At 42.3% G+C, this 17,118-nt stretch overlaps 1 protein-coding gene across 2 annotated transcripts; it reads right to left on the reverse strand.

Moving 5' to 3' along the window:
* Positions 1-3,145: 3,145 nt before the first annotated feature.
* Positions 3,146-17,102, reverse strand: COQ6 (coenzyme Q6, monooxygenase). Of its 2 annotated transcripts, none has more exons than XM_040226119.1 (12): positions 16,867-17,102; positions 10,956-11,090; positions 9,613-9,671; positions 9,184-9,307; positions 6,624-6,754; positions 5,837-5,944; positions 5,684-5,746; positions 5,380-5,487; positions 4,230-4,432; positions 4,039-4,154; positions 3,714-3,880; positions 3,146-3,278 (listed from the first exon to the last, which is right to left on the reverse strand). In XM_040226119.1, exons 1-12 carry the CDS (start codon positions 17,030-17,032, stop codon positions 3,249-3,251), a joined length of 1,410 nt encoding a protein of 469 aa, XP_040082053.1. In that variant the 5' UTR covers positions 17,033-17,102; the 3' UTR covers positions 3,146-3,248. The 2 variants fall into 2 exon arrangements, with proteins under 2 accessions (XP_040082053.1, XP_040082054.1); XM_040226120.1 differs by having other exon boundaries at positions 3,714-3,780; positions 16,867-17,079.
* Positions 17,103-17,118: the final 16 nt, after the last annotated feature.

A 17,118-nucleotide genomic window follows, 5' to 3' on the forward strand; every position in this document is an offset into this window, starting at 1 on the left:
TTTTATTTCTTTGTATTTCTAATACAGCTATACCCTGGCTTCTGGTAAGAGGCCTGTGGGTGTCTTTCCAAGGACCTAGATTTTGGTAATAGCTCCTTTCAGCTTGCCCTTTTAGTCTCTTCATAGCAGGGTCTCTTTCTGCCCTGCCCCCTTATCATTTCAGCTAGCATTCTCTACATAGCTGTCTGGTCCCAGGGTTTCTGATACCCTTCCCAGTGATACGTTTGACTTGGTTGGCCATCTTGGCCCACTTCCATATAGTGGATGCTCACTTTGAATATTCAGCATCTGATTTTGTGAATTATTTCCCCTAAAGTCCATTATCTTGTTCTCTCCCACATGACCAGCATTTGCTTGTCTACCCACTTGATTGTTCTTGGACTTGGAAGATCTTCCTGTCTGGCTCTTTACCTCCAGCTGCCTTCCAGCAGAATTGTATCTCCACACACTTGTAGCTTCCACAGTAGACTCAGCTTTTTCACATAAATATACTCAGCCTTCACACCAGTTCCTGGGGAACCTTATTTTTAAAGATAGTCCATTGAATCAAGAAATATTTAATATCTGATATGGGCAAATAACTAGGCAAATTTCTATATACTTATCCCCCCAAATTTGTTTTTTCAATTCTATGTGGCATTTTTTCATTCTTCACACTAATGTTTAATTATACTGAGGTCACCTTTATACCTATTCCTTTCTCCAAAAATGCTTAAAAGAGAATGAAATAATAGAATCTTTAGAGTTGGAAACAGCTAAAAAATGTAATCCAGTCTTCTACCCATTGCAGTCCCTTAATGCTTCTAACTCGTTATCACTCAGTTTCTGTTTAGGCATGTTTCCAGACAACTCATTCCACCTTGGGACTGCACTGATGTTAAAAAAGAAATCCCTCCATAGTTTTACTTCTGCTCTAACCCCTCCTCCATAGTCTTACTTCTGCCCTAATCCCTCCTCCATAGTCTTACTTCTGCCCTAACCCCTCCTCCATAGTCTTACTTCTGCTCTAACCCCTCCTCCATAGTCTTACTTCTGCTCTAATCCCTCCTTCCATAGTCTTTTGGGGCCTCCCTGGGGGCTCAGATGGTAAAGTGCCTGCAAAGCAGGAGACCTGGGTTCCCTTGGGTCGGGAAGATCCCCTGGAGAAGGATATGGCAACCCACTCCAGTACTCTTGCCTGGAAAATTCCATGGACAGAGGAGCCTGATAGGCTATGGTCCATGGGGTTGCAAAGAGTCGGATATGACTTCACTTTCACTTTCATAGTCTTCTGGTGTTTTGAAGAAAACACCTCCTAAATCCGTTACATTCTCTTTAACATACTTCTTGACCTCTGGACCTTCCCATCTTTGTTCAAAGAGAAGGCCATTAGAACCAGTCTTCATACACTAAATGTTCTTCAAGATTAGGGACAGGGAATCCCCTGGTGGTCCAGTGGTTAGGACTCCATGCTCACTGGTGAGGGCCCAGGTTCAATTCCTGGTTTGAGAACTGAAATCTCATAAACTTCACTGGGGGAGACCGTTTCCCATTAGAAACCATGTTTTCCCAAGAGATATGCTGTGTTCAGTAAAGACTCCTCTAGCTTGATGGGTTCAGAGAAGTAAGATTTCCTGGTCTTTTATCACGACAGTTTATCTCTGAAACATTTTTTATAAAGGCCACACATTGTTCAGCTGACTCCTTCAGTCATCCCAAATACTTTCAGAACTCTTGGGCAGATGCATTATAACTCCAGAAATGTAGCTACATATTTTCTGATAATCTTGATTAGAACATCTGGAGAATTAACCAGTTTATCCATTATAAGAACAATTTGGAATGAGAATTTTTATTTCTTACAAAAGTTTGTCTATAATATTCTTTCTGCCACTAGTATACTTTTGGGGCCTCTTACTAAGAGGTCCTACAGGGTCTACTATTGGTGATTAGGTTTCCTTTCTGTAAATATGTTATATATTTCAAATACTTAGGACAAGGCCTGCCACATAGTGGATGTTGTGTGTGTGTGTTCATCAGAACATCCTCTGTGGGTCATGGAGGTCCTTGCAAGGTGTGCCTTAAAATTCATGTCTTGCCTGATTTTGTGTACTTTTGTAGAGTCCATGTTCTTTTTACCTTTCCATTTTCTTATGAAAGATGACCTTTTTTCCCTACAGTGACCTTTCTGGACTTTGCCAGTAGTCACCCAGCTTTTCCCAGAGCTGCCATCTTTCATTCTGGGCACATTTTTCCTGAGATTCCAGGAAGACTTGCAACATTCACATTTTTACTCTAGGATCTTATAAATTTTCTGCATTTACCTGAAAAGCTCCCCTGTGGTAACACATTTCCCACTCCTTCAAAAATATTTCCCAAGAAAAGCTTACCTTGGGTCAAAAGCAGACTGTTATCTTCTCCTTTCATCTTCAAATCAGACTTCTGGGCAAGATATTCTTTATGGCATACAAATCCAATGGATCCAAAGATCTCTTCGATAGGCATCTTGGGTACTGTGAGGTAGGCACTTCGAAACTGCAGAGTAAAGCCACCCGCCCCACGCCCAGGTCTGCCAGCAGTCTGCAATCAAACGTGAACAAATTCTGCTGCTAATCAGATTCTTTTCTTTTGACCTGGTTCCTGAGGTCTTTTAACCTGTGCAATGAAATTATTTATTGTTTTATGACAGAATACAGTGGTGTCCCACAGAGGAGCCATCGATGAAAAATGGTGCTGTGATAAGGAAGTAATAACTAGCATTTTAAAATTTGGTTTCAAGAAAGTCTAATATACCTATAATAAAGGTTAAAGCAATTTGTCTTATTCTGCATTCTAGCATTATTAATTTTAAAATAGCAGTTCTAACAAAAATGTATCAATTGACTATCTAATTCTTATGTTTATAAAAAAAAATGTATAAATTTACAACCAGCATTTTTTAAAAGTTGTATAAATCTTCTTTTTCAAAAAAACTGTTAACAAGTGAAAATGAATGAGATGGCACCTCAGCAATTTTTGTTTTAATAAAAATTTCTTTTCAACCAAGTCATAGTCTTCCTTTGTTTTTTTTTCCCTTGGCTTGGTTGATATGCCCTCCTCACCGTAAATTATCACTCATTATTTGGGCTCCAAAAGTTCATTAAGCAGAGGAGAAAAAGAGACAGAAGAATTCTAATGTAAATTTATTAAATTTTGAAATGACGTTATGGTCTTGGAAAAAGATGTTTGATATTCATTTTTCATCAACATAATCTCCAGAAGAAGAGTATTCATTTGCTTGCAAAGGCCATAATCTGTTCCTAGAGATAAAATGAAATCAAGTGAGTGATACTCTTGACATTTTAACGTATGAAGGCAGGTGAAGATAATACTTTAAAATATTTAAAGTGATTGAAGCAAAAATTGGTGAAAGTTCCAGATAGATTCTCCTTCCAAGTCCCTCCAAAGTAACTTTTAATGGAGGTTTCTCAGGAAAGAAGCTGGACAGCAGCAAAAGGAGTTTAAGCATCTTTAAGAACCCCTATTCACTATTTTATATCAAGTTACTGCTTCCATCTGGGCTAGTACCAAAAAGCCCAGCAGGGACATTTCTGCTCATAACCACTGGGGGAAGGTATTCAGATAAAGATGATAATTTAATAGCCAAGAAAATTAATTCAAAGAAATTAAAGAGTCATTGGCCAAGTCATTCCTCAGTGAGCAAGATTCTTGGAGATCTGGGAGAGCTCTCTTACTTTGAGTGGAGACACTGCATTTGTAGCCTGTAAGCCCCAGGTCCTGAGCAGCACGAGGAGGGTAGCCCTGGTGGAATAGAGCCTTTTCAGTAGGTCCGTAGCAGCCAGAAGAGCAGTGTTGTGACGCTGTCTGTCTGTTTCATAACTTGTGAGGTGGCTCATGGAGCCTGGAGGGAAAAGGCAAGGTTACCTCCCTAATTCTGTAGTACTGTTTCCTTTCCTAGCAAACCAGATGCATTTATGCCCACTATATCTGGCTCCTGAGGAGCCCTTTTCCTGATTTTCCCATATTATATGAGCTCGGGATACTTCTCTGAATCCTTACCTAAGTCTTTGCCATTGAAGGCTGCAGTACTGAGATGATGAAGCAAGCTGGAGATATCCCCAAAGCCCATGTTGACACCTTGCCCTGCAAGTGGATGGACTCTGTGGGCTGCATCCCTAAGAATAAAGCAGAGTTCAGGTGTGGCCTCCAGCCAGAGGGAAAAGGGAGTGGCTCTGTTGTTACCGTCTTACCCAATGAGGGCCAGCCGAGGCCGGACGTACTCGGCGGCATGTCCCAACCCAAGAGGAAACAGGACTCGGCTTTTGGCGTCCACCCTGGCTACACTGGGGGGCAGCTGGCGAGCTGAGACTCTAGTGGGCTTCAGAAAGGCAACCGCGGACTGCAGCATGGAGCCAGCTGAGTCGATGAAGTCTGTGTGGTTCACATCACTCCACTGAGTAGTATCGACCACAAAACAAAGTGAAAGTTCATCAGCGATTCCAGCGGGGAATTAAAACATTCAACAGGGCAACCATTTTATAACCACAGCCATGGGTAGTGGTACCACAAGTTGCAACCCCTCAAATGAATGCAAAATGCAATTCCCTATCACTCCCCACAAGCTGTAGGATCAAGTCAAATTGCTCATGAGCTGCTCCTGCCTACCTCTGAGCTTCATCTTTCACCATTCCTAACCCTCAAAATGCATGTGCCAGCCACAAAGCAGCTCTCTCTACAGCATGCTCTTGATTCCACACTCCCCTCTGCTTAGAATGTCCCCTCAATTCTAGTTCATCAGGGTAACACCTAGGAGTATCCAGAAGCTACCGTCACTTTGTAAACCTACCTCCAAACCGTCCTCTGTGTCTGTCGTTCTCCTTCAAGCTCCATAGTATAGCATCCTATGCAAACTCTACACTGGACCCTAACTCATGTCTGTGTCCTTCCTCACTCACTTGTCTAACTCCAGCGCCATCTACATAGCAGCACTCATAACTTGCTGAACGAATGTACTGCAAAGGCCTTATGCCAGGAACATATACTAAGTGATCCCGAAAGGGTCATCTTTTATCTTGGAAGCCCCTTTAGTACATTTAGTTCCTTTTGTTCTTGCTGGCTTCTGTTAAAATTGATCAAAGTATCACTTCAAAAAAAGTTACTTATCTAAGTAACTTCCACCCAGGCAGCTGTTTCAGTCAGCAGAGCAGCAGCCCACAACCCTCAGAAGGGCACACAAGCCAATTTCTGTGGTTTTACATTTTCCTGAAGCCTCTCCCCCATGTAATCCAGATCAAGTGGTACAAGTCCAAAGGGGCAGTGTATTCATTATTCCTTTCTTCATACTCAGAACCATCTTTCTGTATCTATCCCCGCAATGCATCATCGGCAGGTGATACTCACAAAGGCAGAGTTAATGGCATCCACAAACTCCTCCTCCTCCATGCTGACCAGCTCTGCTGCATGTTCATGGGATGTGGACCAAACCAAGGAACTCAAAGTGTCTGAGAGCTGTGTCAAAAGAACATTAATGTCAAGGGCTGACACTTCAGTTCCTAAGAGCTCTCAGGCACGAGGGACGATAAGAAGGGGTAACAAAGCTAGTGTGGGCATAGTCCCTTGCAACCAGCAAAAGGCTGAGTGAAGTGAGGTTCTAAAAGGAGAAGGGCTGACATGTTTAAGAAGATAAGCAAGAAGGACTTCTTACCGGAAGCAGAGCAATGGGCCCAGAGGGGAGAAATCTCTGCCAAGCTACATTGTTTTCGGTGGCCTACAACACACAGGAGGAAAGTCCTTGTCAGAAGTGCCCGGGACCAGTCAGGCATGAGCAGGGCTCCCGATGGCGGGCTCAGGATCTTACCTCTGATAAATGCAGAGTAGCCACAACAGCAGATTGGTCATAGTTCCAGCTAACATTCCGGATTCCTGCAGCCTGCCGCACTCCTGAGTTGTGACCATCTGCACCAATCTGTGTGCAGACAAGAGCCTGCTGAGTCTGCCAACCTCTTAATTAACAAAACTATTCCAGAAGGTTGTCCCTGCCTCCTAAAAGTTTTCTCTAGTTCCAACTGTTGGCAAGCCCATCTGGGGCAGGCAACTCTTTATCACACCTACCTCACTCCCAGCCCCTAGAGGAGAAGCCCTACATAAGCGATCCTAGCTTCAATGAAGGGACCACAGCTGGACATCTGACCCAAGAAGGGCCAGCCATAGGTTAAACTCAGCCAAAGTCTCTTCATACTGAACTAGAAAGCAGCAAGGCAGACACTGGAGCCGAACAGTCCTGATATAAGGCTGAGAATGGCTGCCATGTAAAAGGGGAAGCTGATGAGCAGAAAGAAAAAAAAATGGGAGATGCAAGATGAGTGACTGCAGGATTCCCGAGAGGTAGGGAAAGGACTCATTTTCTGACCCTCTGATTCCTGTCCCTGTAAGGCCAGCTATCCTTTATTTCAAGACATGGTAGTCTGAGAGACTGCCTCCTGTACAGCATTTAACTGGAGCTGGTCTGAGTGGGTCCAGGTCCTTATAGCCAAAAGCTTTGCCTCAAATCAACTTCAACTAGAGCTAAGATCTAAAACAAGAGACCACAGACTAATAAGATGCGGATATGCAAGACCCCTGGCAAAATAAGAATCTTCAACTACCAACAATTTGGTCTGGAGGGTTCTGCCATCACCTAGGGTAATATGAACCCAAGGGCTGGAGTCTGCCATGGAAAATGGATAAGGCCAGGTATAGCTGATTGCTTTGCTCTTGTAGAGAACGGTCACTCGGTCTAGGGAGGTCAGAAGAGAGAAAACAAAACATTAGACAGTTGGCCCACAGGCTGAGGAAAAAACTCAGTAACTAAATAAAGCAAGGTTGCAAGACAGCTTATCTTTATCTTATCATTGACTCCTAAATAAGAAAGGTAAAGACCTTAAAAAAAACACCCATGTGATCAATGTTATGGTCAAAGAGCTAATAAAAGAGGCCACAGGACTGAATCAGTGTGTGTGTGAAGAGCTAATAAAAGACAGAGGCCACAGGGCTGAACCAGTGTGTGTGTGAGGGGAGACTCTCTCACTGACTTATCCCCTGACCAGGCGCTCTCTCTTCCCCTCACTCCTGTTCCTCTAGTTTTTCACTCTTTCCCAAATGACCCACATGTGCTTTCAGACAAACAGGGTGGGGAATACCACAGGCTCAAACAGGTTCTCGATTTCCGAAGGTTTTCCTTCCCCCTGGAAGACATTTTACTTTTCCGATCATAAAAATTATATGTTTATTACTTTTCCTTGGTGTAAAAGTCTGAACTACAAATAAAGGTTTAAAAGCGGGGGGAGGGCAGGGAGAATCACCTTTAATCATACCACTCAGATATAGCTACAGTTAAAGCTTTGTTCTATTGCTTTCCAGGTAACTTCCTATGTTTGTACATGCACACACACCATTACCCCTCATACACACACATACAAGTGGGATCATACAACAGACTTTTTTTCACCAGTATATTGTGGGACATGTTTCTAAGTGACTGTTAGATCTAAGTTATCTTTTAAAACTACATGGAAGTTCATTCCATGGATGAACCATTCTCTCATATCAAAAAGTATTTAAGTTTAAGTTGCCTCCAATTTTTCTCCCTCCAGAACCCTGAAATATCTATAAAACATATATATATATACACACATATACGTATATAAAGGGAATTTATAGCCAGACTACACAGAGAACCCTTATAACTAAAAAAATAAAGACATTCTAGTTCTAAATGGGCAAAAGATTTTGCATAGACACTTCTCAAAAAAAAAAATACAAATAGCCAACAAGCATCTGAAAAGACACTCAACATGATTAGTCATCAGGTAAATACAATCAAAACTACGAGATACCACCTCACAGTTACTGCTGCTAAGCTGCTAAGTCACTTCAGTCGTGTCTGACTCTGTGCAACCCCACAGACGGCAGCCCACCAGGGTCCCCCGTCCCTGGGATTCTCCAGGCAAGAACACTGGAGTGGGTTGCCATTTCCTTCTCCAATGCATGAAAGTGAAAAGTGAAAGGGAAGTCGCTCAGTCGTGTCCGACTCTTCCCGACCCCATGGACTGCAGCCTACCAGACTCCTCCGTCCATGGGATTTTTCCAGGCAAGAGTACTGGAGTGGGTTGCCATTGCCTTCACCAGTTACTAGGATGGCTATTAAAAAAAAAAAGAAAGGCTAAGGGGAATAAGTTTTGGCAAGGGGTGGAGAAATTGGAATTCTTAAATTTGTTGGCAGTAAAGTGACATGCAAGGAGATCCAACCAGTCCATTCTGAAGGAGATCAACCCTGGGATTTCTTTGGAAGCAATGATGCTAAAGCTGAAGCTCCAGTACTTTGGCCACCTCATGAGAAGAGTTGACTCACTGGAAAAGACTCTGATGCTGGGAAAGATTGGGGGCAGGAGGAGAAGGGGACAACCGAGGATGAGATGGCTGGATGGCATCACAGACTCGATGGACTTGAGTCTGAGTGAACTCCGGGAGATAGTGATGGACAGGGAGGCCTGGCGTGCTGCGATTCGTGGGGTCGCAAAGAGTCGGACACGACTGAGCGACTGAACTGAACTGAAAGTGACATGGTGCAGCCTCTTTCAAGTTTGGCAATTTATGAAAATGTTAAACATAGAATTAATACATGACCCAGCAATTCTAGTCCTAAGAATCCACCCAGAAGAAATAAACCATATATCCACGCAAAAACTTGTACACAAATGTCCCTAGCTGTATTCACAACCACTAAAAAGTGGAAACAACCCAATGTCCATCAGCTGATGATGGATAAACAAGGTGTGATACATGCAGAGGAGACTGGAGCATTGACTCATGCTACAACATGAATAAATCTCAGAAATATATTCGGGGAGAGAAGTCAGACACAAAAAATACACATCGTATAAGTCTACTTAAATGAAATGTCCAGAAGAGGCGAATTCTGAAAAACAGAAAGTCACTGAATTGTACACTTAGAATGGGTGTACACTTACTGGTATGTAAGTCATACCTGAGTAAAGCTGTTTTAAAAAGAGAGAGGAAGAACAACCGTGAAATAACCCTCAGAGGGCTTCTTTATGGTAAACATCAGTATCTGTAGGAGGGATCCTTCCAGTAAGTTCCAGAATAATTCTAGGCCAGTTCTCCTTGCAAAGAGTGACTGGAAGATGGGAGAGTCAGGGGCCTCACCTGACACAGCCTGCAGCTGCTTAGTAAGAGCATGCATGATGACGTCGTTCTCCACTATATAGCCCATGTCATCTAAATCATCCTTATCGAACATTATCAGGGCCTCTGAGCAGGCATCCCACACCTGGAAACACAAAGGGAAAGCATGTATTACAAACCAGGGTAAAGGAGGTATTGCTCTAATCAGAAACTGAGCACCGCTTTCCCAAGGGACTGAAGCAGAACAACCCCAAGGTGTCAGTCCCTCTGGCAGGAGATGTACAGTAAGAAGAAAATTCTCTTGTGAATGCTTCCCTCCTACTTCCTGAGGCGGAGTATAAACTCTGCTTGAATTCTTCCCACACTTACAGAAAACCTGGAGAATGTGTACTCCATTATTTTAACTCAAGACAGACCGAGATATCTTGCCAAAAGTGATAAAGGAGGCACCTGCATTCGCCGAAAGGCTCTGTATCTCATGTTGCAGATGTGGTCCCAGGCACCAAAACCTAGGAGAGAAAAGAGCTACATATAGACCAGAGCAATCTCATGGGACCTCCCTCCCTCCTGGGTCTCCTTTTGTGAGCGATTGTTCTCAGTGTTCAATAATAGAGAAATACTCACCACTTCTACCCTGTTTGGTGCTAGGAGCTAAGCTACTCTGTTTCCCAGTTCTGATTACACAGCATGAAAAAAGACCCAGCTTTCAAATCACATTGAAAGAGAGAAATAATAAAGGAAATTAAATCCATATTGTACTTTCTCTTCACCATCCTACTAAGTTACAAAGTCATCCTACTGAGTTACAAAAAAAGTGTTATAAAAATCAACCTACTGAGGTTACAAAGCGTTAGTCACTCAGTCCTGTCTGACTCTGTGACTGCATGGACTTTAGCCCATCAGGCTCCTCTGTCCATGGAATTCTCCAGGCAAGAATAATGAAGTGGACTGCCATCTCCTTCTTCAGGGGAATCTTCCCAAGGATTGAACCCAGGTCTCCCTCACTGCAGGCAGATTCTTTACTGTCCAAGGCACCAGGGAAGCCCACTGAGGTTACAAACTCCCTGGATAAAGATGGTTTTTTTGTTTAAATCTAGAGAACCAAAGCAATTCATTCATTGAGATATTTATTGAGCACTTACTATGTGCCAGATACACTTCCAGGTACTGAGCACAAAGTGGGAAACCAGACAAATCTCAGCCCTTCAGCAGCTGACATTCTAGCTAGAAAGACAGACCCCGCCCCCGACAAAAAATCATAATATCAGGTACTAAGTGTCATAAAGAAAAATAAAGCAGTATAAGGGGCTAGAGAATGATGCAAGAGTCTCATTTTAGATGGGATGGTTCCACACAGGCTGGCTTGAGGGAACAACATCTGGCAGGGACCAGAAGACCATGTGCTAACCGTGCACACATCCACCTACACCCTAAAAGCATTTAGCATTCAGGCTCCCCAGCCCCACAGACGGCTGACTCTGGGAATAAAGAGGATGCTGGCACTAAGTGGAGGGCCACAGTTGGTTCATATAGTTTCAATTCCACCAATTTATAATGACCCAACATCACAAACGATGCCCACATGGACCCATATGTCTGCTGGAAGTCTTCCTCAGACCGGAAGTGGACACATGAACAATTCTTGGGATCTTCAGCTACTACCCCCACCCACCTCTCCCAGGCACCTCGGTGAGCCTCCCTCCTGGCTACGTGCCCCGCTGACTCTGCCCTGCGGGACATACTGGAGAGTCAAGACAGGAGGCTGGCACTATGACAGAAGATCTTCTACTCACTACTGAGAAGGGTTGCAGAGCCAGGGGAGATGGAGCTGACCCTGTTGCTGTAAGTTTCTGGCAATTTCTCCAGCACTTTCTTTGGACCTGCTTCTAACAACAGGATTTTCTTGTCACAAAAGTGAATATCATGTCCTAAAAAAAAAAAAGAAACAAAATGCTATATCATTTTAGAAAAATCAATTTATTCTCTCATTTCTAAGAGAAGTATCATATTAACTAATTCCTTAGTGCTTAGGATACAAATTTCTTACAGGGCACATTAAAAGGGAACATCATACGGAGTCCTAAGCAGTAACACACAGCACCTTTTCAGTCATCTAAACCACCCTGCTCATGGCAATAAGAACTCTCCAGACCAACCTCTGCCATGTGCAAAGAAGCAAATAATGGCATAACCCGTAACAAGGGAATAGAATGCCCTAGAAAAGAAAATAGAAGGAAGGCAGCAGTATTTAGATACCAGATAGTTACAACCTTAAAAGTATTAAGTCACTAAAAATTACAAATCCTGTTCAACAGAAAAATAAAGCTAACAAACAAAATTCACTGTGGTCTCAAGATTAAGTCAAAGATAAAAGAGCTTATAAAAGAAAAGAGAGCCAAGAAAATACACCAGTGGTGCCAAAAACTCTGGTCCTAAAACATCTGTATAGTGAAGTAAAAAGAGGACTTGGAGACTTTGGTACTGGGTGACTAGCACAGACACAAGACCCTCCATAGTGTCTCAGAAAAAGGTGCAGGGAAAAAGATAAACAGCTGCTACTACCAAGAAAGGAGAAAACACCTGTGATGGAATTACGAGAGAAGAAACACTCCAGGTTTTACTTAGTAATGGTCAGGGAAGCCCCACAAACCTTGACCCCTCTTTTTATTTTGGAATGTAAATGACAAAAAAAAGGCGCTATTGTAACATACAACAAAGAAAGGGTGAAAATCAAGGGCAGTTCCAGTGGGAAAGGAAGTGTGTAGCGCTGAACCCACCAGCTCGGCATGGCGCCGCCTGCCGTGCGGCAGCGGTTCTGCTCTGAAGGATGGGAGCCCCGGCCTTGGCCACGCTCAGCAGAGCGGGTGATTTCCGGTCCATCACTTCTCTGGCCTTGACCTAACAGTAACCGCTCCCGCACTGAAAGCTCCCGCCACCTGCTCCCTGTGGCGCCTACTCGCTGAAGCCTCGCCTCCACAGCAGTGTTCTTCGTGCCTTGCCGCACACCTCTGACCCCGGGAGAGGTCAGTCCCTTGTTCCTCTAGCGTAGCTTTCATTTCAATCTTCCTTCTGTTAGTTAGTTACAGATCGTTCCCCTTTGCTGGATTCTAAACTCCTTGGGGGCTAGGAATTCTTTTCTTATTGCAATAATGTCCCAGTAGTATATGCTGTTATCTCCTCAAACCACAAAGAGATACTCAATGTCTTAACAGACATTTTTGTTCAATGACAGACCAAGAAACATTTAGGAAAAGTCAGATTTCCATCCCATACTTGTCCAGGGGAACATAAATAGAAAAAAATAATAAAAATACGTATTTTAGGCTATAATATCATTTAGCCTCTATGTTTATGTTAAAGCACAAACATATATAACTTAGCTGTTGATTGAATTAAATGAAATTATGAATTATAGGTGAATATCTAAATTTTAACCTTGAAATCATTTCATTCTATAAAGAATCCAAGTTAGTTTTATCAAATGACAACCTAGTGCCATAGTAATTTGTCACTTTTATGACTAACAAGATTATTATATTAACAGTTTACTTTTTCCTGCACATCTAAAAGCAAAGTTCCATAGAATCACTATTATCATTATAATCACTGCTAATGTTTACTAACTCCTATATGCCTAGTGCATATAGTTTACTATAGTATCTTCTGATATAATCCATACTATAATTTTATGAAGAATAAAAAGCTATTCTGTCCTAATTTTAGAGATGAGAAAAATCAATGTACAGAAATTGTGAGTAATTTATACAATTCTACCCAGATAGAATTAGAGACAAGACCAAGGATTTAAATACATGCAATCTCATATAGAGACTGTCACTTCATTTAACTTCCTTTAAAGGAAGTTTCCTTCTTATTTAAAACAACCATTGGACTGGAAATAAAAATCAGAAACTCTGGATTTTAATCCCAGCTCTCACAGTTTCTAGCTTTCATCACCTACAAATGCATACATAACACTATGTACTTTATAAATTTCCTTTGGTCAAAAAAAAAAATAGATCTCCAAGCACATAAAATAGTCAAGGTCAATACTTTATTTTTCAGTATTTTATTTTTAGCTATTTAATATCATTGTTTTAGGAAACTCTCTTGGAAAAAAATTACTGGAGAATATCATTTACAAGTAACAATGCTGAGAGGGAAATAGACATTTCAAGCCTAAAACATAAACTAATGTGAGTTTAAAGAAGAAAAGAATCAAGGAAAACATAAACTGGTCTATAGGGAAATGTGAAGAGGCCATGGACAATTTTCATTTTTAAAGCAGTTATCCAAGATTAAGTGGATGTCAAAATGTAAAAGCTGATCACCATATAAACTATTAGCAAAGAATACTTTTGGGAATACAGGCCATGATGATCAAGGGGAGACACTAGCAAGCACAAAATCTCAAGCAGGTTGTTTACTTGACTCAGCAGGACCTGCCCAAGGACAGAGTCTCCTTACTCTGTTTATATTTTATATGAAAAAAGTAGAGGCTTGCTCACTGAATAAATTGCACTGAAGACTTACAAATCTCCCATCGAGCTTCAATTTTCATGTTTTAACATTCACTATTTTCTCTGAGCTTTTTAAAACAAGAAATTAGCTGGTGTGTGAATTTTTTAGGGAAAACCTACACTTGGCAGGTTTGACTTACTTAGAGGCAGCGACTCATAACCTGGTGTACTCAGCCTATGACCTCTCTTTCGTAAACTTACACAGAGAATTGTTTTGCAAGTATCTGCTTAAAGTCAGCCTTGAATTAAGGAATTTATACTTCTATGGAAAAAAAAAAAAAACAGAAAAATGAACAGTCACAATAAAGAATTCTCAATGTTTATAAAAACTTTCCATCCTTGGGATGGGGCAAATGGGGTAAGAAAGAGAACAAAACAGGAAGGAAAAAAAAGCTAAACAAAGAAAATAGCACAACACCAAATATTAATGAAATTAGCAAAAACTCAGTAAGACTAAAAAACTTTTCAAGTACATATCACAGAAAATTGTATAAACAGTTAAGAGGTAAAGTCACTACAAGACAATTAAGCTCTTCTCTGTTTCTTGTTCTCAAACTGTGACAATATAGGGAATCCCCTGGCAGTCCAATAGTTAGGACTTGGTGCTCTCACTGCCAGGCCCAGGTTTCAACCTTTGGTTGGGATCTAAGATTCCACAAGCTGCTTGGCACAGAAAAAAAAAAGTATACGCAAGATACTTTTAAAAGATGCCTATAGCAAGTGCTGATAACTGTATTTTACAAAATGATTTTGAGACTCAAGCCCATTAGCTTATATAAAGCACTGTTTGCCACCAGTCGCCTAGAAGAGGAAACTTCCCTACTACCTAGGGAAAATGTGACTATCAGCCCACACTGAAATCGACAAAGACTTTCTCATTATTGAAAAATGAAAGTGTTAGCTGTTCAGTCGTGTCTGATTCTTCGTGATCCCATGGACTATAGCCTGCCAGGCTCCTCTGTCTATGAATTCTCTAGGCAAGAATACTGGTGGTGGTGGTTTAGTCACTAACTCATGTCTGACTCTTATTACCCCATGGACTGTAGCCCACCAGGCTCCTCTGTCCATGGGATTCTCCAGGCAGGAATACTTAAGTGGGTTGCCATTTCCTTCTCCAGAGGATCTTCCCAACTTAGGAATCAAGCCCGGGTCTCCTACTTTGCAGGCAGTTTCTTTACCATCTGAGCCACCATGGAAGCCAGAAAACTCAAATCCAGTTTGTGAAAGTCACTGTACAATTGTTAAAAGCAAAAGAATTTGTTGGCCTAGGTTCAAATTCTGTCTCTGCCTGGTGTGAGACTCTGGTCATTACCTAACCTTGCTAAGCAAGTTTCTTCATATAAAAGATGAAAATATCTACTTCATAAGGTAAGAGCAGTCTAAATTATACGTGGAAAAGCAAAAGTTGGACTCAAAGTAGATCACAGGCTGAAAGGTAACAACTTAAACTATAAAACTCTTAGAAGAAAACACAGGAGTGAATCTTCCTGATTTGAGGTTAGATAATGATTGCTTAGACATGATACCAAAAGTACAAGTGGTAAGAGACTGATAAGCTGGACTTCATCAAAATTAAAAACTTCTGTGCTTCCAAGGACACCATCAAGAATGTGAGAAAACAATTCACAAAATGGGAGAATACATCTGCAAATCATTTATCTGATAAGGGGGCTTGTACCCAGAAGATACTGCCTTGGCCAAAAGAATCATTCAGGTTTTTCCATAACATGTTATGGAAAACCCTAAACGAACTTTTTGGCCAATCCAATATAAAAAACACAACTCAATAATAAAAAGACAAATAATCCAATTTAGAAATGGGCAAAGGTTCTGAACAGACATTTCTCCGAAGAAGATACACAAATAACCAATAAACACATGAAAGAATAGTCATCATTAGTCATTAGGGAAATACAAATCAAAACCAGGATATGTTACCTCACACTCACTATTATAACTAGTAAAAAAAAGACAATACAGTGCTGTCCAGGATGTGGAGAAATGAGACCTCTCATTTACTGCTGGTGGGAATGTAAACTGGTGCAGCCGCTCTAAACACTGGTAGTTCTTCAAAATGTTAAGCAGAGTTTACCAAATGACCCAGAAAATCCACTTCTAAGATTATATCCAAGATAACCAAAAATACATGTTTACACAAACAAAAGCATGTACAAGAAATGATTAGTAGCATTATTTGTTATAGCTCCAAAGTGAAAACGACTCAAATGTCTATCACTTGGTGAATGAATAAACAAAATATGCTATGTATAGCCACCAAAAATATTATTTACTATTTGGCAATAAAAAGAAACAAAGTACTGGCTGGGCTCCTCCCCGTGGCTCAGCGGCAAAGAATCCACCTGCAATGCAGGAGAGATCGATCCCTGGGTTGGGAAGATCCGCTGGAGGAGGGCATGGCGACCCACTCCAGTATTCTTGCCAGGAAAATCCCAGGGACAAAGGAGCCTAGCAGGCGACAGTTCATGGGGTCGCAAAGACTAGGAGGCGACTGAGCACGCACACACTGGCACATGCTGCAACCTGGATGATTCCTGAAAACATTAAGCAGATTTCACGTATATGAAAAAGTCCTGAAAAAGCCAATCTATAGAGATGAAAAAGGACATGAGTGGTTGCCTAGGGTACTAGGGTGGAGGAGATGGGGGAAAGGGCGGGCTGCATGGGCAGTGACTACTAATGGATTCGCGTTTCTCTGGGGGGGGGGGGGGGTGATAAAAATGTTCTAAGATTCATTGTGGCGATGGCTGCACAGCTCTACGAATAAACTAAAAATCACTACATTACATGCTTTTAAGTGGGTGAAGTTTATGGTATGCAAACTATATCTCAATGAAGCGGTCTAAAAAACATCAACAAGAAAACCACCTAACCTAGCTCAGTAGACAACTGCCGGATGACTTCGGTGTCCAGACCGAAATAACCCTGGGCGGGTCTGTGTCCCCACGTGTTGGAAGGACTCTTACGGTCCCGCCCACTTATGACCCTTCGGAATTCTGAAGGAACAAACATTTGCCCCTGGGGTCCTGGGGTTCCTCTGGGCAGGGAATGGACCACAAGATGTGCAAGACTCAGGCTTTGGGCAAACAGTGCCAGGGCTCCCACACTCCTCATCGTTCCTTCACGGCCTCGCTCCCCGCAAATACCGGCCTGGAGATGCGCTTACCTAAGGCACAAGCCATAGCGGCGCCTACCAGGCCTCCCCCTGACACCACCACATCGTACACGTTGTCCGCCGAGGCGCCAGCCCACCTCCGGCAGGAGACCCGCGGGCCTTTCTGGGCAGCGGCAAAGACAGCGCCCCACCGGACCCTAGCCAGCTGGGCCGCCATGGCGCTGACCAGCGCCTTATCCGAGCGACTGAACTGAACTCAACAGGACCGCCTAAGGCAGCACTTCCGGAGACGAGCCGTCCAAT

The sequence above is a fragment of the Oryx dammah genome, unplaced genomic scaffold (genome assembly GCF_014754425.2).
Source record: "Oryx dammah isolate SB20612 unplaced genomic scaffold, SCBI_Odam_1.1 HiC_scaffold_26, whole genome shotgun sequence".
NCBI classification, from domain to species: domain Eukaryota; kingdom Metazoa; phylum Chordata; class Mammalia; order Artiodactyla; family Bovidae; genus Oryx; species Oryx dammah.